At 41.6% G+C, this 25726-nt stretch overlaps 1 protein-coding gene across 1 annotated transcript; it reads right to left on the bottom strand.

The window, feature by feature from the left end:
- Positions 1-684: 684 nt before the first annotated feature.
- Positions 685-25726, bottom strand: sdr42e2 (short chain dehydrogenase/reductase family 42E, member 2). Its single transcript, XM_083524530.1, has 11 exons — positions 25322-25726; positions 21591-21686; positions 17502-17559; positions 15572-15690; positions 12392-12467; positions 11820-11902; positions 10959-11093; positions 9841-9906; positions 8828-8891; positions 8671-8744; positions 685-1391 (listed from the first exon to the last, which is right to left on the bottom strand). The coding sequence occupies exons 1-11, from the start codon at positions 25694-25696 to the stop codon at positions 1140-1142; spliced, it is 1398 nt and encodes a 465-aa protein (XP_083380656.1). The 5' UTR covers positions 25697-25726; the 3' UTR covers positions 685-1139.

Here is a 25726-nt window from a genome sequence, read left to right as displayed (position 1 = left end):
TGAAGCAGAGAATGATGTAGACGAGGACGAGGTCATATTTACGGAATTGCACAAAGTTTTATGAGTGGACAATGAAAGGTATGTTCTCCCTCCACATCACCGGTGTGCAGCCCACACATGTCTTTTGCCCTAATATAACTTATTTCTTAATGGCAATTATCTATATTACACCTGTTACACCTGTAAGGCGTGAAAGAGATACAAGTAACGCAAAAGTAATATAACGCGTTACTTTCCATAAAAAGTAACTAAGTAACGTAATTAGTTACTTTTTTGGGGAGTAACTCAAAACTGTAATGCGTTACTTTTAAAAGTAACGTTGCCCAACACTGAACATGAGTATTTGTATTTCTACGAGTGAAAGATGTGTGTACTTTTGACATTTCTGGGTTTATAAAATCTTTGCATTTTTTTACATTTATTTACACTTTTTCATTTTTATTTTTTTTTACTTCGTTTTGATTTTTATTTCCCACAGACAATTGAATTGATAATGAAGAAAACAGCAGACAATTGTACACAATCGATTAAATAAAAGTACCGCATTCGCGATTTGTAGAAAAAAACAAAAAAACATTGCTTTTAAGATGTGCACAAGTTTAACCTTCACATCATGTAGTCACTTGTGCACATCATATCATTAGCTGCCGCAAAAGTCGTTTAGAAAATTTCATTTCTGATCGGAAATAACGCTTTAAAACTATTCATAACTTTTACGTAAATGCGGATTGTAGCCGAAAGTGAAATGTTACTCCACCCACCTGTAAAAGTTGCTATAGCAACCAGAAATAAGAAGGGGTGTTTATAGCTGCTATAACGTCATTGTTGTTAAAGGACGAGAGCAATGAAACGCTTTTATCGGGACATTTATCCCAACATCTGCTTACTGATTCAGTTTATTCCCTCAAAGCATGCACTAAATAAAAACTCAGAAAAAAACAACCACAGGAAGAACCATAATCTGTCACTCGGAGATGTTTGGACAGACACAGCACCTAAACAAATCATACTCCAAACCCACTTCAACCACAAAACCACTCAAGAGTATAAATATTTACAGACGCTCAGAGCATTCCTGCTTCTCAAGAAGCTGAGATGGACCAGTTAGGACACAGTGTTTAAGTTGCAGAAGGCCAACGCTAATGCTGATGCCAGCGTGGAAGGAACATGAGCACCACCAGTCCAACCATCGCAAACATCATCATCATCATCAGGACGAAGCAGAAGGACTCTTGGAGAAAGGAGGAGGAGGTGGAGGAGGCAGGTTGGACAGGCCGGCTCCGGAGGTAGTGGTCCACCGAGTCGGCCAGGGTGTACTTCTTAGGGGAGAAGCCGAGCTCCCGACGTGCCTTCTCGATACTAAATGTGTGGCTCACAGCGACGTTTCTCACCTGGATGACACGAGAGAGGGAAAAAGTCTTACATGATGAGTCCCGGTTATTTAATATCTGTATGCCATCGGATCAAGGAAAGGAAATGAGATAAGACAGAGTTTACAAATCTTACAAATCCTTTGGATTGGAGTATATATATATTTTATCTTATTTTTCTATGAAAGTGCATGTTTTTAACAGTGGAGGTTTTGAACCCTATTCAAGGGAGGAAGGTGCACACAGGTGGACTATGTTCTATGTAGGAGATGCAACCTGAAGGAGATTGGAGACTGTAAGGTGTTGGCGGGGGACAGTATAGCTAGACAGCATCAGCTGGTGGTCTGTAGGATGGTTTTGGAGGTGAAGAGGAGGCGATTTAGGACTGAAAATGAATAAGATGGTGAGAACTGAAGGAGGAAAACTGTAGTGTGAGATTCAGGGAAGAGGTCAGACAGGGGCTCGGTGGTGGTGAGGAGGTGCTGGATGATTGGGAAACTACTGCAGAAGTGATGTGACATCTGGCAATAGAAAGAAAGACAAAGATGTGGTGGTGGAATGAGGAAGTGCGGAGAGCAGAACGAGAAAGTGGTTGGAGAAACAGAATTGAGAATTGACAGAGTGATGAGAAAAGTAGGCAGGAGAACAAGGAGATGCGGCAGCAGGTGAAGAGGGATGTGGTGAAAGCCAAGGAAAAGGCATATGAGGAGCTGTAGGAAAAGTTGGACACTAAGGAAGAAGAAAAGGATTTGTAGCGATTGGCCAGGCAGAGGAACCGAGCTGGGAAGGATGTGCTGCACGTAGAGCAATAAAGGATGGTGTTGACTAGTGAGGAGAGTGTGTTGAAAAGATGGATGGAGTATTTTGAGCAGCTGATGAAAGAGGAAAATGAGAGAGAAAGAAGGTTGGATGGTGTGGAGATGGTGAAGCAGGAAGTGGATAGGATTAGTAAGGAGGAAGTGAGAGTAGTGATTAAAAGGATGAAGAGTGGAAAGTCGGTTGAACCCGATGACATACCAGTAGAAGCATGGAGATGTTTAGGAGAGATGCAGTGGAGTTTTTAACCAGGATTTAACAAAGATTTTGGAAGTTGAGAGGATGCCTGAGGAATGAAGAAGGAGTGTGCTGGTACCAATCTTTAAGCATAAGGGAGATGTGCAGACCTGCAGTAACTACAGGGGAATAAAGTTGATCAGTTACACCATGAATTTATGGGAAAGAGTAGTGGAAGTCAGGCTGAGAGAAGAGGTGACCATCTGTGAGCAACAGTATGGTTTCATGTTGATGAAGAGCACCACAGATGCATTATTTGCTTTGAGAATGTTGATGGAGAAGTATAGAGAAGGTCAGAAGGAGTTGCATTGTGTGTTTGTGGATTTAGAGAAAGTGTACAACAGGGTGGAGAGAGGAGTTGTGGTGTTGTATGAGGAAGTCAGGTGTGTCAGAGAAGTATGTGAGGGTGGTGCAGGACATGTATGAGGACAGTGTGACAGCAGTGAAGTGTGCAGTAGAAACGACAGACTGGTTCAAGGTGGAGGTTGGACTGCATCAAGGATCGACTCTGAGCCCTTTTCTGTTTGCAGTGGTGATAGACAGTTTGAAGGACGAGGTCAGACAGGAGTCTCTGTGGACTATGATGTTTGCGGATGATATTCTGATTTGTGGTGAGAGTAGGGAGCAGGTGGAGAAGAGCATGGAGAGGTGGAGGTACACGCTGGAGAGAAGAGGAATGTGTGTGAATGAGAGGGAGGGCAGTGGAGGGGTGCAGTTGCAGGGAGAAGAGGTGGAGAAGGTGGAGGAGTTCAGGTACCTGGGGTCAGCAGTGTAAAGAAATGGAAAGTGTGTTAGAGAAGCGAAGAAAAGAGTGCAGGCAGGGTGGAGTGGGTGGAGAAGAGTGATAGCAGGAGTGATTTGTGATAGAAGAGTATCTGTGAGAGTGAAAGGGAAAGTTAAAAGGACTGTGGTGAGATCTGAGATGTTGTATGGTTTAGAGACAGTGGCATTGAGTAAAAGGCAGGAGGTGGATCTGGAGGTAGCAGAGCTGAAGATGTTGAGGTTTTTGTTGGGAGTGACGATGATGGACAGGATTAGAAATAAGTTTATTAGAAGGACACCGCATGTAGGACGTTTTGGAGACAATGTGAGGGAGGTGTGATTGAGATGGTTTGGACATGTGGAGAGGAGGGACATGGGGAATATAAGTAGGAGAATGCTGAGGATGGAGCCACCAGGAAGGAGGAAAAGAGGAAGAACAAGGAGGAGGTTTATGGATGTGGTGAAGGAAGACATGCAGTTGGTTGGTTTGAAAGAAGCAGATGTAGAGGACAGGGAGGTATGGAGACGGATAATCCGCTGTGGCAACCCCTAATGGGAGCAGACGAAAGAAGGCAGGGGCTTTGAACCATATTGTAAAAGTCCCTCAGGACTACTCAGCCACATAGGTGTAAGTAAATTAAGATGAGGTGAGGAGGTCATCCTTAAGGTGTTCAATAGGGTTGGAGCTGTATAGCAGGAGATCTACCAGTCCAACCCAGGGATAAAGCAGATCTTCATGGAGCTGTCTTTTGTGTCATGCTGAAACAGGTTTGGGTCTCCTGGTTCAAGTGAAGGGAAAACTTTTAGGTCTGTCTGTCTGTCTGTCTCTCTTTATATTTGTAAGCACATTCAAAGATGTCCAACACAATTGTGTGTTTCCAAGTTTGTGGCAACAGTATGAGGTAAGAACCACTTTGAAAATCATGTTTTAATCATTTTGGCCATTCAGTTCATGTCTTATAATCAGATTTCGTACATACAGACCAAAGCACGTGGCAGATTTCTTCGCATATACGTTTTAAAAATGAATGCCCCTGTGATGCGAAATCTCCGAGGTCTTGATCGGGTCACGTCTCAGCTCCTGTGGGTGCTGAGAGCTAGACGTGAATCTGTCCGAGTCTGGTTCGGATTCTACCCGAGCAGCATTCAATAGCGGGTGAACAGCCGTTTTTACGAGGTGGCATTACTTTTCCATTAAGCGTCCGTGTTCTCGCCTGGCACAGGACCGACGCCCCCTGCACCTCTCTCCTCTTACTGCGGAGGATCGGATATCTACACGGAAACTGTGTGGCTCAGGACCAGTGCCAGGCCTAAAAAAAACAACAACCTGCATACAGGACGGTCCAACTGTACTTTCACTAGTTTTTTAAAATGCGGTTATACACTACATTGCCAAACGTTTGCGAACACCTAGTTATCAGATTGGTATGTGCTTTTTGAGCATCCCATTCGACATTTAGTGCCAATTAGCTTTTCTAATTCCCTCCACTCGTTTGGGAAGATGTTTCTCTCTCAATTTTGAGTGTGCTTGTAGACACTTGTGTTCATCAGCCACAAGGGTGTTAGTTACGTCAGGTACTGATGTAGGTGGGAAGGTGAGGAGGCCTGGGGTGCAATCAGTGTTCACATTCATTTCAAAAGGTGTTCAGTAGGGTTGAGATCAGAGCTCAATAGCAGGAGATCTTCCTCTTCAAACCATGATTTTCAATATAGTTCACTTTGTGCACAGGGGCATCACCATGCTGTTTGGAGAAGAACCACATATTGCAGGAAAGTTCAGGTGTCCCAATACTTTTGCTATATTGTGCATCTCTCAAACAATATATCAGAGTGACACGATATTTAAATACATCTGACTGTTCCAGCCATATGTGGTTCTTCCTCAAACTGTTATACCATAAAGCATGCAATTGTATCGGATGTCTTTGGATGTAGGAGCATAAAATTGTCCCCTCACTTGAACCCAAACCTGTTCCAGCATGACCCAAAAAGCATGAAGATCTGCTTAAGGTCACACTGACTGCACCTCAGGCCTCCTCACCACACCTACATCAGTACCTGACTTAACTAACATAATAACCTTGTGCCTGAATGAATCTTACCCCAAATCTCCACCAAATCTAGAACATCTTCCCAGAAGAGTGGAGCTCATTCTAACAGCAAAAACATACTTTATGTATGATGTCATGTAAAAAAAAATCATGAAATTGCTCTTCAGCTACACAATTTCGCATCTCCTCCTAATTGATGTTTTTTGTCGAGGCTGATCTGAGGCGAGAACACGCATCGAGGTGGTCAGAGAGCTGGATTAAAGTGCCGCTGCATCAAAAAATAAAGTCTCTCATATTCAACTGCTATCACCAAGCAGTCGAATGGCATTGTGGGTAATTAAGTAATTAAAACTAAGTGGAAAGAATTGTATTATTTGTATAGCAATTTTAACCACCAAAGTAACTGAACAGATTAAAAACACAACTGAAATTCATACAATCGTCCGAATAAGTTGATGATAAGTTCATCCCGAATTCAATTTAAAGAAAAGAGAAAAATTATATTTTTCTAAATATCGATATGTATGGTGGATTTTTCCTTTATTTATAGTAAGGTCATGTGTGTGTGTGTGTGTGTGTGTGTGTGTGTGTGGGTGTTAAAATAACACTCGCGTGACAATTTAATGCTGTTCTTCGTGGTAAAAACGCATCTGTTGCTGTTTATGTCTGTCGAAAACCCCAGTTAACATCCAAGGAGCCCGAGCTCATGATTCATTCAGGACCAACTGAGCAGAATCAGCTCTCCGAGCCTCAGCACCGCCGTCTCACGTGTCAGGCTACGAGCAGCTGAACCACGTCTGGAGTTTACATATTCCTCGTTTAAATCATTTATTCGATTATAATTTGAGGGAAGTAAAAAAAAAAGGAACTACGATGTATGGCCAAAAGTTTTCGACCCTCTTTTCATCCCATTCCACATTTTGTCTCTGTTTACTCGTATGAACTCCACTCTTCTGGGAAGATGTTCCACCAGTTTTAGTGTGAGATTCATTCACTTATAAGGATGTGTGTTATTAAGGATGTGGGCGAGGTGAGGAGGCCTGGGATGCAGTCAGTGTGAAAACTTCATCTCAAAGAAAGTAGGGTTTGAGCTCTATTTCACTCCAATCCATGGAAATATCATGCATATCTTCATGGAGCTGGTTTTTCTGTAATCCTGAAACGGATTCCAAAGTCAAAAATGTGGTGCAAGTTACTGTTCATGTAAAACATGCAGTGTTCTACAGACAGAAAACCAATAAATATCATTTTAAAGTTCAAGTCAAAGCTTTGCATTGTCCTCGGGATCTGGTGGAACATCCAGACTTACACGCACACCCAGTCACTGAATAATTCATTGTAATTACAAACAAGGAGTTGGTGCATTAGGACGCAGTAAACACCCTGTAAACAAGCGTCCGTGCTGCCATTTTAATCCTCGCGCAACACGCAATACAGTACAGAGCGCTCTAACGCTCACGCTCGCCAACTCCTTACAACCCGACATCTGACGGGGAAAAAAAGGAATGAGGCGATACAACTGAAGTAAAAGAAAGAAAGAAAGAAAGAAAGAAAGAAAGAAAGAAAGAAAGAAAGAAAGAAAGAAAGAAAGAAAGAAAGAAAGAAAGAAAGAAAGAAAGAAAGAAAGAAAGAAAGAAAGAAAGAAAGAAAGAAAGAAAGAAAGAAAGAAAGAAAGAAAGAAAGAAAGAAAGAAAGAAAGAAAGAAAGAAAGAAAGATAGATAGATAGATAGATAGATAGATAGATAGATAGATAGATAGATAGATAGATAGATAGATAGATAGATAGATAGATAGATAGATAGATAGATAGATAGATAGATAGATAGATAGATAGATAGATAGATAGATAGATAGATAGATAGATAGATAGATAGATAGATAGATAGATAGATAGATAGATAGATAGATAGATAGATATGGATTTTTCCTGGGTTTTTCCCGGTTTCACAAACTTCAAGCCAACAGACTGAACATCATATCATTAGACCAATGAAATTGCAGAACGGGTTCAGGTGAACCAATGAAACTCTTTATATTAAATCAAATGCGCTCCCACTGAATCGGGCCGCACCACGTCATAAATATGGATGATGTTCCTCTGATGTTGGCCTGCTGCTCACTCGAACTGTCTACAGGAAATATCATTCGTCACGCTGAAAACAACCGAGCATGAAAACACACTTCACCTGTGATCTGAGCTGCACAGCATCGAGAGAAAAACTTCACCGATGGTGATTTTTAAACGCACGAAGATGCCAAAAAGAGAAATAGTTGTGAAAGGAAGGAGAAAGATAGTGAACAATGTTTTTCTTGGTCGGCTACTGTTTAGATACAAGCCATTGTAACATGTTGAGTCTGGGTGAAGGGAGAGCTCGCTAACTCCAGATGCAACAGAAATCATATAAGCACAGACAGGTTTCCAAAACTCGTGCTTTTTTATTTTTCTTGGCAACAGCGTTACGGGTTAGTCAAAGAAACTTAGAAATGAGCATTAGAAAATAATAAGGACATATTCCTCGGTCTTGGACACATGCATTAATACCGGAAAAATGCTGCGCCAGGCTATTCCCAAAATACCGCTCTGCTCTTAAAGGAAGCGCAACATATTTCACCCGTTACACCGTGTAACAGACACTGTCTTTCGTTAAAGCCTGTGTAAAGTTCATTAGTTTCAGTGTAGACCCCTGCGGCTTATAGACAGGTGCAGCTTATAGACAGGTGCGGCTTATTTATGTTCAAAATAAAAATCTTTGTCAAATTCAGTGGGTGCGGCTTATATATGGGTGCGCTTAATAGTCCGGAAATTACGGTATTCTAAGGTTTTGTGAGAATGTTCTTCTAGGAACTACTAGATGTCTGGAGTTTTGAGATCTGAAGGAGCGTGACGGATTGTAGCGTGTTAGAAGACTGGAGAGGTACATGGAGATAAACCATTTAGTGTTTTGTAGGTAAGAAGCAGTAGTTTGTAGTGGATTTGAAACTTAACAGGTAGCCAGTGTAGGGATAAGAAGATTGGGGTTATATGATCATATTTTCTCGACCTTGTGAGAACTCTAACTGCTGCATTCTGGACTACCTGTAGCTTGTAGCAATGTATTACAATAGTCCAGTCTGGAGGTTCATGAATGGAATGAAAATGAAAACTAAAGGTAGAATGTGATGTTCATGAAGAAGCACATAGCAATCTTATAATGAGGTGTCCACAAACATTTGGACATATCTTATTTATCTATAACTTGCTATTTTCCATCACAGCTCATGCCACACCAGAAATCAGCTGAAAAGAATTGATATGAAAAGCATTTATAGATGTCATGCTCATATTTTCAACTTTCCTTCTAAACGACAGCGAACCGCAAACGAATAACATGGCGAGGAAAAGGAGAGATGATTGCAAAGAGAAAAATCGGAAAATAAAAGTGTGTTTCTTGACCTCGTTCCTGGTCAGGAGCAGAGGAATCTCCACGATCGGCCTCAGAGCCACGTGTAACTGCTCCATCAGGAACGCTGCACACAGAGTCACACAGTTATGGGAATCCCTGGTGGTGAAGCGAACGTAAGGGGGGACCACATCAGGATCTGAACCCTACCTGCCGAGTAGACGAGCAGAACCGGGAGCCGGATCAGCGGACGAGTGTAGCCCAGTCTCTCGAACTGTTCGGGTCAAAAGTGTTGATTAGTTTCGTACAGCAGACGTCAAACAAATACACGTACCAAATAGAAATAGACCAAATAAATGTGTGTTATCATTTAATTGATGACGTTTTCTGCTTTTGTAACATTTCTGGAAGGAGTCTCCAGTGTCAGTGCTCTGTAACATCTTCAGGATGTTACAGAGCAAAACATGAATGAATGATATAAATGTAAATTTATAAGATTTAATGGAGATTTAAGGTGAGGAGGCTTCTGGGGTACAGGTAGCGTGAAAATTCATCCCAAAGGTTTTAAATAACGTTGTAGCTCTTTAGCAGGAGATCTTCTACTTCAGCCCATGGATAAAGCAGATCTTAATGGAGCTGGCTTTTGGGTCATGCTGAAACAGGTTTGGGTCTCTTAGTTTATGTGAAAGGAAACTTTTATGCTACAGCATCCGAAGACGTTCGATACAATTGTGTGCTTCTGACTTTGTGGTAACAGTTTGGAGAAGATTAACATATGGCTGGAATAGTCAGGTGTCCTGATACTTTTGGCCATAGAGTGTATTTTAGTCCAGTTGCGTCTTATTTTAACTCTATTATAACTTCTGGTGTTGTAGGTCTGATGTAGATTAGAGACAGCAGGGAGACAGCAGGGAGACAGCAGTGAGTCAGCAGTGAGACAGCAGTGAGACAGCAGTGAGTCAGCAGTGAGACAGCAGTGAGACAGCAGTGAGTCAGCAGTAAGTTAGCAATGACTCAGCAGTGAGACAGTAGTGAGTCAGCAGTGAGACAGCAGTGAGACAGCAGGGAGACAGCAGGGAGACAGCAGTGAGTCAGCAGTGAGTCAGCAGTGAGTCAGCAGTGAGTCAGCAGTGAGTTAGCAATGACTCAGCAGTGAGACAGTAGTGAGTCAGTAGTAAGACAGCAGTGTTACTGTACTAGGGTGATACTGCAGTTTAACTCACCAGAGGCGTCATCCAGTCAAAAACGTTAACTGATTCCCCGTCATTGATGAAGTAGGCCTGTCCACTCTGAAACCCAGACAAGACATCATCTTCATTCTCATCATCTTCATTATCATCTCTATCATCATCTCTATCATCATCTCCATCATCATCATCATCATCATCACCACCACCGTCATAATCATCATCATCTTCATTATATTTGCCATCGTTGTCATCATCATCACCATTACAATCACAATGATCACCATCAACATTATCATCATCACCATTATAATCACAAGCATCATCACCATCATCATCACCATCTTCATCACCATCACCACTATAATCACTATAATCATCACCATCATCATCTTCATCACCATCACCATTATAATCACCATCACCATCATCACCACTATCATTATCTTCATGACTATCACCATCACGATCACCATCACCACTACATTAATGTTTAGTCAAGAAGCTATCATCACCATCATCATCATCACCATTATCATCTTCATCACTATAATTATCTTTATCACCATCACCATTACCATCACTATTATAATCACCATCTTCATCACCATTATCATCATCACCATTATCTTCATCATCATCACAATCATCATCATGTATTATATGATTTATTAATTGGTTTCATGATCATCAGGACTGTAATGTAGAAGATAAATTAGACACAGACAGACAGACAGACAGACAGACAGACAGACAGACAGACAGACAGACAGACAGACAGACAGACAGACAGACAGACAGACAGACAGACAGACAGGCAGACGCACATGTAGTTTACACATCCTAAAGTCACGTAACACAGCACGTTGTGTTCTTGATACGACGTCGTATAAAACGTATTAATCATTCTTCACTAAATGAACACGTGTTAGAGGAAACCAGTGTTGTAGCTGTGACTCCAAACATCACACCACACTGATTATTCTTCCAGCTAACGATGGTGAAACGAAGAGAGAGAGAGAGAGAAAGAGAGAGAGAGAGAAAGAGAGAGAGAGAGAAAGAGAGAGAGAGAGAGAGAGAGAGAGAGAGAGAGAGAGAGAGAGAGAGAGAGAGAGAGAGAGAGAGAGAGAGAGATGGTGTGATGAAGTTCTTACTGCGATGCATCTCTCAGGTGTCAGGCCTTCAGACGCCAACACGTGAGCCAACACCAGATTATCCACGTGCACCCAATTCATCTGGGCCCTGGGGTCCCCGAACGTAAAGCTGAACAACCTGCGCTCCACATTCACCTACAGAGGGGGGGAGAGAGAGGGAGAGAGAGAGAGAGAGAGAGAGAGAGAGTGAGAGAGAGAGAGAGAAATAAGGGAGATAAAACAGAAAAAAAAGAGTGAGAGGGAGGGGAAGATAGAACGAGGAAAATAGGAAGATAAAGAGAGGTAGAGAGATAAATCATTATTATGTAGAAATACTGGAAATACAAAAATAAATGCAATAAAACATCAGTGCAACTGTGTGTGTACATGTGTGTGTTCATGTGTCAGAGAAAAACAGAACTGTAACTGGAGCTTCTCACAGAGTCCATTAATATTGTACAGCTTTGGGCACCAGAGGAAGAACTGATGCGCAGAGAGAGAGAGAGAGAGAGAGAGAGAGAGAGAGAGAGAGATTGAGTGAGACACTGAGACTGGACAGAGACAAATAGAAAGCAAGAAAGAGAAAAATAGGCAAAGGAAAAAGAGAAAGACAGAAAGGATGAAATGAAAAGAATGAATGAAAGAGACAGACAGAATGGTGGCATGAGACACAGAGAAAAACAGACCCATAGATGAACAGAGACAAATAAAAAGAAAAAAAGGGACAGACAGGCAGACAGGATGAAATAAAAACAATTAATGAGAGAGAGAGAGAGAGAGAGAGAGAGAGAGAGAGAGAGAGAGAGAGAGAGAGAGAGAGAGAGAGAGAGAGAGAGAGAGAGAGAGAGAGAGAGAGAGAGAGAGAGAGAGAGAGAGAGATACCATCACGCGGTGCAGGTGTCTCCTCTCTTCTGGACCGTAGATACCCGAGGGACGTATTACACACGTCTGCAGCAGGCCACCACCTTAATAACACGCACGCACGCACGCACGCACGCACGCACGCACGCACGCACGCACGCACACACACACACACACACACACACACACACACACACACACACACACACACACACACACACGTCTGAGTGTATGCGAAAGTTACAGACACACCAGTATCAGGTGTACAGGACTCGCTTGGCTTTATTGTAAAGCTCTAAATTTAAACAGGTATCAGGAGTTTGGTTGCACATTAGCATATTGGTACCTTCCCACACACACACACACACACACACACTCTCACACACACACACACTCTCACACACTCTCACACACTCTCACACACTCTCACACACTCTCACACACTCTCACACACACTCTCACACACACTCTCACACACACTCTCACACACACTCTCACACACACTCTCACACACACTCTCACACACACTCTCACACACACTCTCACACACACACACAAGACAAGAGACATTTCTTTCTCTTCAGGGTTTGTACCTTGTAACGTTCTCCTGTTAGCATTAAGGACCAATCGCTCGGCAATGGCTTTGGTTCTGGAGTAGTGGTCTATATGCTGAGAAGCGCAACACACACACACACACACACACACACACACACACACACACACACACACACACACACACCCACACATACACACGAAAAATGAATGAATGAAAACATGCATCTACAAGCAAAATCAAATCTATCTGAATATATTTATGGTTCTATATAAATGTACATCAGTGTTTTTTCTTTCTTTTTTCATTATTTTCAACAAATAATACTGAAGAATCCAAACGATTGAAAGTAGCGCCGTGTAGCTTTAATAACATCTTCACAAACTCATGGCGTTCTATCATCAGATTCACAAAGTTGTCACCTGGAACAGTTTTCCGTTCACAGCCTCATCAAGCGTTCATTTGTGACATTTCTTGCCTCCTTAATGTGCTGTAGAGCATCAGGTGTCTTGTGCAGATGAAAAGTGAGTACAGAGTCGAGCACAATCAGTGTTACTATAACTACCCTACAAATCCATATTATGGCATGAAACACTACAAATGAGGGGAAAGATCCATCATTACTTTCAGAAATGAAGCTCAGTCAATCCGAAAAATATCAAGAAATTTAAATGTATTCTCAAGATGGTCTAAAAAAACCCATCAAACGCTATGATGGTGCAGGTTCTCACGAGGATCGTTTCAGAAAAAGGAAAACTAAGAGCTACCTCTGCTGCAGAGGAAAGTGTATTCAAATTACCAGCCTCAGAAACCACCAATTTACATGAATGATTCTTCAGTGGGAGAAATATTTCAACATCCACTGTTCAGAGGAGACCGCAAAGGTCAGGCCTTCATGGTTGAATTGTGAAGAACAACAAGCAGAGGAGACTTGTTTGGGCCAGGAAACACAAGGAAGTGCATTGGATCAGTGGAAAAACAGTCCTTTGGTCTTATGAATCCAAATTTGAGATGTTTGGTTGTAACCGCTGTCTTTGTTAGATGTCTAAAGGGTTGATGGACGGTTCCTGTATGTGTGGTTCCTACTGTGGAATATGGTAGATGAGATGTGATGGTGTGGAGATGCTTTGCTGGTGACACTTTTGGTGATTTAGTCAAATTTTAGGACACACTTAACCAGCAAGTCTCCCACAGCATTTTGCAGCGACATGCCAGCCGAACTGGTCTGCACTTAATCAAGTCAAGTCAAGTCAAGTTTATTTGTATAGCGCTTTTCACAACAGACATTGTCTCAAAGCAGCTTTACAGAAAACAACAGTGAAGGTGAATGGTGTGTGTTTGTCCCTGATGAGCAAGCCGTGGCGACAGTGGAAAGGAAAAACTCCCTTAGATGATATGAGAAAGAAACCTTGAGAGGAACCAGACTCAAAGGGGAACCCATCCTCATATGGGTGACATCAAGAGTTTGATCATAAATCTTTCAACAATACAGAACAATTTGTGATCAATTTGTGGTCAACAAGCACTCATCACCTCTGGGGACTCCTTCAAGATTACAGGTAAGTACATTGAGAATCTGATAAGAGAACGGCATGAGTTTTTGAAGCTGTCATCAAAGCTAAATGAAGATACTTTGGACAATTAAAAATAGAAAACTTATTTTGGGATGTTTTTGTTTACTACATAATTCCATAGGTTTTTTCATTAGTTTGGATTCTTCAGGATTAATGTTGAAAAAAAATACAAAGAAAAATCTCTGAAAGAAGAAATGATAGATAGATAGATAGATAGATAGATAGATAGATAGATAGATAGATAGATAGATAGATAGACAGACAGACAGACAGACAGACAGACAGACAGACAGACAGACAGACAGACAGACAGACAGACAGATTCTAGTGTAGTTCAATAGGACATGAAGATCTATCTATCTATCTATCTGTCTGTCTGTCTGTCTGTCTGTCTGTCTGTCTGTCTGTCTGTCTGTCTGTCTGTCTGTCTGTCTGTCTGTCTGTCTGTAGCTATGACAGCATGACACAGAGTATTTACAGTAATAAACATGTACACAACACCAGAGTCTGATCTTGTGTTCTGAACACGGTCCCTCACTGACGTCTGACTTCATGACAGTTCTTCACTCGGATAAACGCTCGGCCCCGGACGTCACGTCTCTCCCATTAAAGCGAATGAGCGGAACGATCTCCTGTTGTCAGAGCGACGTCTTACTTCTCCAAACCCTTCAGTGCAATTATGCTGATGTGATGTAAAAGAAGGATTAAGCTGTCTATAATAATTGGCACCCCCAGTGCAGTCGCATGCCCTCCGTGCAGAATCGACTTTAATTGCAAGGGGAGCAGAATTAAATTTAGGGGAAAAAAATGATTGAATAATAATAATAGGATCATCATACTAAAATATATGCTGTGAAGATGAAGAGTCAAGACACTGAGGTTTTACTGCCTGTAATAATCATGCACTTACCTCTGTATTATTTATACATAATCTTTTATTTTGCATTCACTTGAATTTGGAAATCCAAACCTGTACTAGCATGGCAAAGCCCCTGTGCATAAAGCAAACTCCATTTAGGTCTCCTCACCTCCCCTGATTTTAGCCCCTCGCACCTGAAACACAGGTGATCGTGGTCATGTATAAAACAGCTCAGATCGACCTGCTGGACTGTGTTAGGAGACTTTACGGAGTCGACTCTCCAGCGTAATACGGTCATGTTACAATTTCGCAGACTTAGAAATAGACAATGGGATTTCATCCTCTCTACTTTGTCACGTTTGAGTCTTGACCAAAATCTACATTGATAAAAGAGTATCGGTCGAACGCCACTGAGTCCCGAATAGACCCAGGTTTCGGAGATAAAATCATTGAAAGTAAGTTTGAAAGTAAAGAGATCTGTCCACCTGACATTCACGCTCGGGTGAAAGTCGAACAGCGGGAGTGGATACGACTCGCCGTACCGTTATGAGCCACGATGACACGCGGTACAGCCAGCGAGGGTTAGTGTGACCCATCCGGGGTTCATTACTTGCTCATTTACATGTTTCGGGTTGATGAGACGGGAGCGGCTTGTGTAGCATGAACACACACACACACACACACACACACACACACACACACACACACATGCTTGCATGCGACCGGTGTCAGGTTCGCCCTGGTTCACCTTGCCAACCTTCCCTACATAGACACCACTCTCTCTTACTTTATCCAGAGGCACACAGGGTACCGAGTCCTCGTCCCCGTCCTCGATAGGCTTTCCGGCAAACACCACGTTTATGGTGCTTGTGTACACCAGTCTGGAAACCCCACGCTCGCAACACACTGCAACACACACACACACACACATTTAAATTAGAACAATAACAATAGTAATTTAAACTGCGCAATATTATCCAGAGCAATTTTGTTTGACTACTACGTAGTGCAATTTGTTTTTAACTACTATTACTGTACTTTTGTATTTATATACTGTACTGTATATATATGTATTGTGTTTGCTTCATATTTGCACTTGTTTTGCTGCTGTAACATAAAAATCTCCCCACTGTGGAATAAATAAATGTATTTTATCGTATCCACATATACAAGTGCGTGGTTCCAAAGTGAAATACGGCTCGCTTTTAAATCACACACTCTCGATAATGAATCTGTTTCATCTAGGAAATGTACTAAACTGTGAACTAAATCTAACTTTCAAATCTTAGCTCGCTAGCTAGCATCATTTCAGGCATGCAAATTAGCTGAATGCTAATCACTGGGCGTCAAAATACAAGCTGCTTTGCTGTGTAGAAACATCTGTGTATTACAACCTGTGATGTTTTGTGTGTATCTAATGTGTTGTGTGTGTACATGTGTGTGATGAGTAATGTGTACAGAGCTAGCTCCTAGCCAGACTTTCCAGCCTGTTCTAGCTTGGCCCCGCCTCTGCATGATGACATCACTATTGATGTTTTTATATCAATAAAGAAGAGGAGAAGTGGGTTGTGGAAGTGGTTCTCGTGGTGGTGTAGATTGTTTGGCCGATGCGAATGACATCTCGATGCATAGCCAATGACACGATACATTAAAGTTACATATGAAGCAGCTACCGATACGATACGATACGATACGATACGATACGATACGATACGATACCCCTGTTACGATGCGACGCAATAGTAAAAATGTGATCTTCTGCAATCCAATATGGTACAAATAGTTCACTTTATTTATTTGGTTCAGACAAAGGAAACAGTTATTTTCCTGTTGTGTGAGCAGGAAGTTACAGCTCTACCTCTGCCATGTTAATCTGTATATTATGTGACTCTCAGGACACGCCTCGAGTCTCCGTAGTGATGCGATGAGTCATATTTACAGAGCGGCAGTGAATCAATCTACATATCAAACATTGGTCACTTCCTAAAAAATAAAAGTAAAGCGCAGCTACTGATAATCTTATCAAAGTAAATAGTTATTTTACCGAAGCAAATATGTTAAAAACGACGCATCACAATACAAAAGTCAACTTGGATCCGATGCATCACACGCTGAATTTTACCATCCCTAATATACATATTAATGACTGTACACATTATAATTACTTAGTTCTCAGGAAGTAGCAATGTGGCTGCCATTTCTTTCAGAAGTTTAGGAACTGAATTTTTGATGCGTTTTTTTTAGGTAATGAAGCTTCAAAAATAATCTTTGGTTTATTATTTTGGCTTTGGCCTGTATAAATTCCTGCCGTTTGTCTTTTTTTTGTGTCTTTGGCTCTCATTTTCCTGAATCCTGATCTGGTTACTCTGTTTGATCATAACAGCGATATTTGAAATTCCGATCTTGAGTGTCTAATATCAGGATGATGTGATTGCTGGGAAAGACGATGAAAAGAACGTACCTTTCGAACTGTAGTAATGTAGTTTGGCCAACGCTTCTGCTACTTGCTTGCATAATTCCAGTTGGAAATCTCTGCGTCATTAGCCTTGCAACAACATTAGCCTCGCAACCCCAGTTAGCTAACAACTCACTGATCGCCTATTTTAGATAATAGCGTTAAAAAAATGGAATAAGAGCCAGACACATCCCTACGATGATGCGATCGATTGAACATATTATATACAGCAGACCCTGAGAAAAAGAGAAGCCTAGCTCACCATTTATGACGTTGTTGGTGCCACCAACGTTGACTGACTCCACCTGTTCTTTCCTGAGCTGAAGGGATAAAAAGAAAATCAATAAATGGACCTTGATTTGTTTCGTGTATGGTAACTATGCAGTTAGCTGTAAATAATCTAGTGTAAGGCAGGGCACAGATGAAGTTTTAGAAAAGGTTGTGGCACAGCAGTTATGCTCACACTTACTTATGAATAACATTTTTGAAATGTATCAGTCAGGATTTCGGCCTCATCATAGCACAGAGACGGCGCTAGTTAAGGTGGTAAATGACCTGTTATTGGCCTCTGATCAGGGTTTTGTCTCCTTACTTGTTTTGCTCGACCTTAGTGCAGCTTTTGACACCATTGATCACACTATACTGCTTGCTAGACTTGAGAACGTTGTTGGAATAAAGGGAACAGCTCTCTCTTGGCTCAGGTCTTATTTAACTAATCGCTATCAGTTTGTTGATGTAAATAGTGAGTTCTCCACACTTTATGAGGTAAAGTTTGGTGTTCCTCAAGGATCTGTCTTAGGCCCTCTGCTTTTTTCTTTATATATGCTGCCTCTTGGTGAAATCATTCATAAACATGGGATTCGCTTCCATTGCTATGCTGATGATACACAGCTATATATTTCAGCAAAGCCAGATGAGAGAGATCAGCTTAACAATGTTGAGAAGTGTGTAAAGTTCATTAGACAGTGGATGCTTAATAACTTTCTTCTGCTCAACTCAGATAAGACGGAAGTACTTTTACTAGGACCACATGCAGCTAGAAGTAAACTTTCCAATTACGTAGCATCTCTGGATGGTGTTTCTGTTTCAGCATGTACGGCTGTCAAAGACCTTGGTGTGATTATTGACCCGAGTCTTTCCTTTGAGGCTCACGTGAATAATATCACCAGGATCGCCTTCTTTCACCTTAGAAATATTGCTAAAATTAGAAATATGATGTCGTTACAGGATGCAGAAAAACTAGTTCATGCTTTTGTTACTTCTAGATTAGACTACTGTAACGCTTTACTGTCTGGGTGTGAGAGTAAGTGCATAAATAAGCTTCAGTTAGTTCAGAATGCAGCAGCAAGAGTCCTCATTAGATCTAGGAAATATGACCACATCACCCCTGTTTTAATCAGTCTACACTGGCTCCCAATCAAATCTCGCATTGATTATAAAATATTACTAAACTTTCTTTCGGCTTCTCCCGTTAGGGGTCGCCACAGCGGATCCTCCGCACGTTTGATTTGGCACATGTTTTACGCTGGATGCCCTTCCTAACGCAACCCTCCCCAATTTATCCGGGCTTGGGACCGGCACTGAGAGTGGCTGGGGATGGTTCCCTGACCGGGGATCGAACCCGGGTCGCAGCGGTGAGAGCCGCTGGGGACTGATTATAAAATATTACTACTGACGTATAAAGCACTTAGCGGTCTCGCACCGCAGTATCTAAATGAACTTCTGTACCAGTATGATCCTCCACGCCTACTTAGATCAAAAGGTGCTGGCTATCTGTTGGTTCCTCAAATAATGAAGACTACAGCAGGGGGCAGATCTTTCTCTTATATAGCCCCACAGTTATGGAACAGCCTTCCTATCAGTGTTCGGGACTCAGACACAGTCTCAGTGTTCAAGTCGAGGTTAAAAACTTATTTATTCAGTCAAGCCTTTTATCAGTAGATATTTCTTAGGTAAAGGAGCAGATCTGGAGGGATCATGGATATAGAGTGTTTGGTGAACTGGTATATTTGTATGCTGTCGTCCCCTCACATTCACACGTTCACTCGGGTTTGTTGATGGTGGTGTGGTGGTTCGTCTCTTATCCCAGAGATCCCTCATGTCTGTGTTACCTTCTGGTTCTCCCTTCTAGTTATGCTGCCATAGCGAGTCTTGCCGGAGTCCAAACTGCACAGTGACATTAACTTTCATACACCAATAGGGACACTTAATAATCCATATCCTTCTCTTCCCGTCACCCTCTTCTCTCTCTCTCTCTTTCACTCTCTCTTTCACTCTCTCTCTCTCTCTCTCTCTCTCTCTCTCTCTCTCTCTCTCTCTCTCTCGGTTGAGTTGAACATGCTCCTGAGGCTCCAGTGACCACTGTTCCTGCTCCTCTCCCCTCCGTGGATCTTCACACTTCTGTGCAGCTTGGGACAGTCTCTCATCAACACCGTGGGTGGTTCCATGTAATTCCGGAGTAGAACGGGTGCTTTGAGGATGGATTGGACTGTAGTTGGTGTCGGCGGTCTGCTGCACTGACTCGGGAGTGCAGTTTGCTTCTGATCATTTGCGTCATCACTGAACCCCGCAACATCGTATATCTGCTTCAAATGGACATTTGGTGCAACCCAGATGAGGATGGGTTCCCTCTTGGGTCTGGTTCCTCTCAAGGTTTCTTCCTTATGCCATCATGGGGAGTTTTTCCTTTCCACAGTTGCTCATCAGGGACAAACATACTTACAAAGAACATATTTACGTTTAATCACCACATTATCTGTGTAAAGCTGCATTGAGACATTGTTAAAAGCGCTATACAAATAAAAATGAATTGAATTGAAGTTGTAGCAGGACGCTAGGTAGGCTGCTAAGTAACAAAGGTAAGCAATACACTTGCTTTATTTAAAATAAATATATATTATATATAATATAGCCATTAGCTGCTAGTCATTGCAAATTTCACCTATCTCATTTTAAGATGACTATAAGGGTTATTAGGAGAGCATATGGTGTTGAGATGTTTGTCGCTAGGTCACTAGGTTTACGTAACTATAAAATTTACATGGAAATTATATTATTGCTCAATATTTTATATCAGAAAGTTACATTGATTTCTCAATTATAGTATTTAGGGGACCATTAACATCCAGAACCACTTAGTCAATTAATCAAACCGAGCAGTTTAGCATTAGGGGCCTTGCTCAAGGGCCCAGCAGTGGCATCTTGTTGTTCAGACGTTCATCATCTTAACCACTGAGATATTATATTCTAATTTCTCCAAGTGTCTCAAGTGCAGGTTAAAAAAATAATAAAAATTTCCCCAAAAAAGTCCTGTGATTATTAATGTGATCAGATTCTTCTGATCGTGGACACCTTGACCATCAGATCCAAATGTATTTTTTCTCAAAACTGTTCAACAGAAAATTTTCCAAGCACAAATTTGTACAAGAAATCGGCAACGGGGTTTTAGTGGCACCTTTAAATTTTTATTTAAAAAAATCGAAGATTACGAAAATAAAGTCGTAGCATTACAAGAATAGCTTTAAGCGTGCTGGTGTTTAACTCTTTCAGGGTCAATTTCTTTGATCATCTTCTTTATAGTCTTTTGAGAAACAGAACAACCTAAAGTAGGATTTAACCAAATCCTCCACATCCATTTTATGCAAAGCAGTTAAACGTTTATTCTCAAAATATTTCGACTTTATTCACACAATCTTAGATTTTACATATTTTTTCAAGGTGGCACTAAAACTCCGTGGTAAAAATCTCTGGATGCAGTACAATTACAAGGTGCCTAAATGTTTTAAACCTTGTTCCAGCATGACGCTGCACCTGGGCACAAAGGTTGTTGGTGTGAAGGTCAGAATGGAAGAACCTAAGTGTCCTGCACAAAACCCTGACCTCCTAAACACATTTGAAATAAACTGGAAGTGGATCTGGTGCCTCCTTGACATCCTGGCATTAGTGTCTGATCTCACTAAAGCTCTAACAGCTAAATGAACACTTATCACCTACATCCAGTGGAAGGTCTGTGCAGGAGAATGAAGGCTACTAGATGAGCAAAGAAAGGAATACATATGAAACATGAGTCTCAAGGTCAGGGGTGCACGTACTTTTGACCAATTTATTAGATTCTCCTACCTCGTGAGTCACCCTGTATTTGCTCATTCAGACACTGAACCTCATTTTGTATGGTAGCCAACCTCTAGACCGCAGAGCATCCAGTCAGTGATTCTATTGTAATGGTTCCTGTCTACTGATGGATGGGGGTAGAACGGGGTGTGGGGTGTGGGGGGAATACTTTGTGCAGCACAACAGATGGACTATAGCGAGTAACTGTACACCTACAAAGTGTGCGATGGCGAGTACTGACCTGTTCTGGTCCAGACATGCCGTAGGACGCGGTGTGAAATATGCAGTCCACTCCAGCGCACGCCTTATACAGGGTTTCATAGTCACGTACATCACCCTGCACACACACACACACACACACACACACACACACACACACACACACACACAGGTTATAAGTGATAAAGCATGGCTAGCTGTGTGTTACAGGATATTAGTGCATGATGTGGAGGTGAATAACAGCCCAAGGTGAAGTTGAGAGCATCAAAATATCTACTAATGTGTGTGGGGAGGTGAGAGTTTAGTGGTTAAAGAATTGGACTTTGGATCTAAAAGTCCCAGATCCCAGTTGCACAAAGCTGCCACTGCTGGGCCCCTGAGAAGGGCCGTTAACCATATAGCTGGTTAGTCATATGAATGAAAACAAATGTAAGCCACTCTGGATAAGTGCGTCTGCCAAATACATGTATTAATAATGAAGCTGTTGGTTTGAACGCCTGGTGCCGTTTTTCCTTCTATTTCCCAAATGAACGTTTTCGTCTCTGCTTTTAATTCGGTTGTTGTTTCTTGAACCGTTAATGAACCGTTCATCATTACGCAAAAGTCCTCCACAGACCCAGTTGATGAAGTGATAGCTCACTAGTGAAGGTTCTGGGTTACTGATCGAAAAGTTGGAGGTTTAAGCCCTGGTATAGCCAATCTGCCACTCTTGGGCCCTTGAGGAAGACCCTTAACCCTCAGTGCTCCAGGGTGTTGTATCATGGCTGGACCCTGTGTTCTGACCTAAGCTTCCAAACATTGCTGAGATATGCGAAGAAAGAATTGAACCATGCTATTTAAAAAAAAGCATCTTGTAATCATTACATTCATTGCAGATTTGCGTCAACACTGCATTAACTGACAACACGACAGCAAGAAACAAAGATCGATCTCAATCTTTCAAAATGTGATCTTAAAAGAATTACAGGATCGTGTCAAAAAGAAGAACCACCATTAGTATGAATTTTTCAGTGTATGGCAGGGCCTGATGGCTTACTCGCTGATTTTCCAACACCACCCTCCTCCTTTCACAGCCGGGCTTGGGACCATCCATGGTGGCGTACTTTATCCCCAATTACCACAACTGAGCACCTGTTGTGGGATTTGAACCCCCAACCACCAGATCCAAAGGCTAATGCCTTAACCACTAGGGATGGTATCACCTCTTTAGTACTCAATGAACAAATATAAATAAAGTAAATTAATTTAGAAAAAGTAAAAGCAGATGTTCTGAGCTGACTGGGATGTGATGCAGCTCTCAGTCAGAAGGGGGCAATATTTTTATTCGACTTCAACAAAAGCTAGTTCTCTATCAAACCATAAACGTAGTTGAGTAGAACGTAAATAAAAAAGAAAGTTTATTATTAATATTATTTATTATTAAAAGAAGTAAAAAGCAGCCAAATTGACTTTTCACTAAGTCAATTTACTGAAATACTTCACACCATCGTCGTGTTTGAAACACTACAGCTTCAACACCAGGCGTTTCCACGTCCCTTTTGTGCAGTGACACCCGAGTGCATTGGCAGGTACGGGGTCATTAAACCGTGGTCCTGAAACCTGAGGCAGCGGTCTTACCCTGCTCCGCACCTGGCACTGCAACTGCTTCTGTTTCACCCAGCTGCCCTGCACTATTCACCATCCTCCCCCTCCACCCTACACTTTTCCACCCCTCCCAGGCAACGCTAACACGAGCCAAAAAAAACTAGGCTAATTAACTCTCGGGTTCAGCTCTGATCATGGGAGCACAGAGTTTACCACAGATAGCATTTTAACAGCAGTTCATCTCTAGAAGAAATGACTAAAATCCATTGTTTGAATTTATGTTTAACAACGAATGATCGTCTGTGAAACTAGAAAACGCTGACTCATAAAATTATCAAAATTAATTGTTTAAAGTTTGTTTTCATGCTGTCCAAACTTTTACACTACGTAGCATCAGGGCAAAATGTAGCAAATAGTTAACATTTATGGCATCTGGCAGACGTCTCTTATCTAAAGTGATTTGTTTCTCATTTATACATCTGGGGGCCTTTCTCCGGGGCCCAGCATTTCAGCTCACGAACTTCAAATCCCAAGTCTAATACATTAACCACTAAGATCCCTCATTGACGTACTCCTTCCCAGAAGCTCAAAATAAAGCATTAATGATATAATTCGGATTTGTGAATCCGAATAGAGAAGCTGGTGATGATTTTAGATGTTGAGTTATTTTATGAGTTGCTCAGTAGCTCCTGGTTCCACAACATCAACTGACTGTAGAAAGAACATCACTCATAATCACACACTCCAGTGCTCATGTTAGTTCTCACTCTCCAGTGTTCTGTTGTGTTTTAAAGACTATAATCACACTCTTGATGTCACCCAAATGAGGATGGGTTCCCCTTTTGAGTCTGGTTCCTCTCAAGGTTTCTTCCTCATAACATCTAAGGGAGTTTTTCCTTCACCACAGTCTCCATGGCTGCTTTGAGACAATGTCTGTTGTAGCGATGTCAGCGAAGTTATCACACTGCAAAACCTCTGATCAAGACTTACGATCTTATTTCAAGCCTTAAAATCTGATTGATCTAATTTTAAGAATAAAACACCTAATTACCATCAGAGACATCATTCGAGGCCTTGTGTCTTTTAAGAATTTATTTTAATAATAACTGGTTTTAATTTTAATAATAACTAAATAACTGGTTTTAAGGTTTGCCCAGTAAAAGAATGTCAATCATCACACTTAGGACTCTATCATTAGTATTATTTATTCTAAATGCTTGTTTTATGTCGATTTATTTACAACCTAATAACAAATTCTGAAAGTCTGCAGTATTCAGTCACCGCACGCCTTCCAAACATTATCCAGTACGGTTATTTTTTTCAAAAAATGTTGTTCTTTAAAAAAAGTACTTATGGGTTTTTAATACAGTAAGTTGTTCTGTAGGATAATTTCAGTTTCTCATGTTGAATATCTTTCAGTGATTCAGTGATTTTGCTTTGCGTTGGCAGCGTAGCTACTGTGTTACACGACAGTCTTCATTTTATAATTAATGGTTGATGACACGCATGTAGGCGTGATCCCAATTTTAATAGTAATGTTTTTACTTTAAGCTTTTTGTCTCATTTTAAGACAGAATATATCATTCTCTTGTTTAGTAGCTCTGGGTTTAAAATCTTTTTAAACAAATGAAGAAAATAAGCTAATTTTTTGTACACATGAATAAATTGACTGTTTGCAATATGGGTTTAATGCTTATCTTTTCCAAAGCCTAGACATGTATTTTACTGTACTTGCATTTGACTTGTTTCTAGTCTTTATCTTCTTTAATCGTGCACTTATTTCTTATATTTAGATGGTTATTTTCTGCAGTGTAGCAGGACTTCCTTAATTGATGTAAAACTCAATAGAAAGTTCTTTGGTGAAACTCAGTCGTTATTTCTTTCATTTCTGAGAGAGCACCATCCAATATTTCAAGCCCTTGATTGGGTCTTTCCACTTTGCCAAGATTTGGATCATCATCATTTATCATAAAAGGTAATTTTGAATTTTTTAATGGTGTGCCCCAGGGCATGGCATATGATTTTGAGGAAAATGGTGGACCAAATACAAAGCCCTGTGGGTCACCACATGTTCAATATTTTGTGTCTAAAGTATCTGAATTTGTCTTGGTATCTATCTTTCACACAAGATCTTGTCTGCTTAAACCATTTGTTGGACAGTAGTTTTACCTGCAGGAAAACCGCTCCATCAGGAAGCTCCCACCGTGGCTGGTACAGATCCAGCAGGATGACACTAATGCCCTTCCTGGCCAGAGCCTTGCCAAGCCTGAACCCAAAGAACCCAGCACCTCCGGTCACTAGCACCTTCTCGCTTCCTCCACCCCTCTGGATCTGCTCCGGGCTCTCCAGCCTGATGGAGGAACTGCATTCCGGGCTACTGCACAAAGCTTTCACGGCCCCGTTGGCTCTGTTCCGGACTCCTGTGCTGCCCGACATCCGGCCCGTATGCTTAAAGCTCTGAGAGTGGCCCCCGTTAAGGCCTGGCTCTAGAAGGCACCCACGGGGCAGCTGCTCCATTTGACACAAGGACCCGTTCTCCTTCATAATGCACAGCCAGGTTCAGATGCCTCCTCT

Source organism: Silurus aristotelis (assembly GCF_946808225.1).
Source record: "Silurus aristotelis genome assembly, chromosome: 21".
Taxonomy (NCBI): Eukaryota; Metazoa; Chordata; class Actinopteri; order Siluriformes; family Siluridae; genus Silurus; species Silurus aristotelis.
Note: the sequence above shows the minus strand (reverse complement) of the source record. Positions and strands in the feature narration are given on the sequence as shown.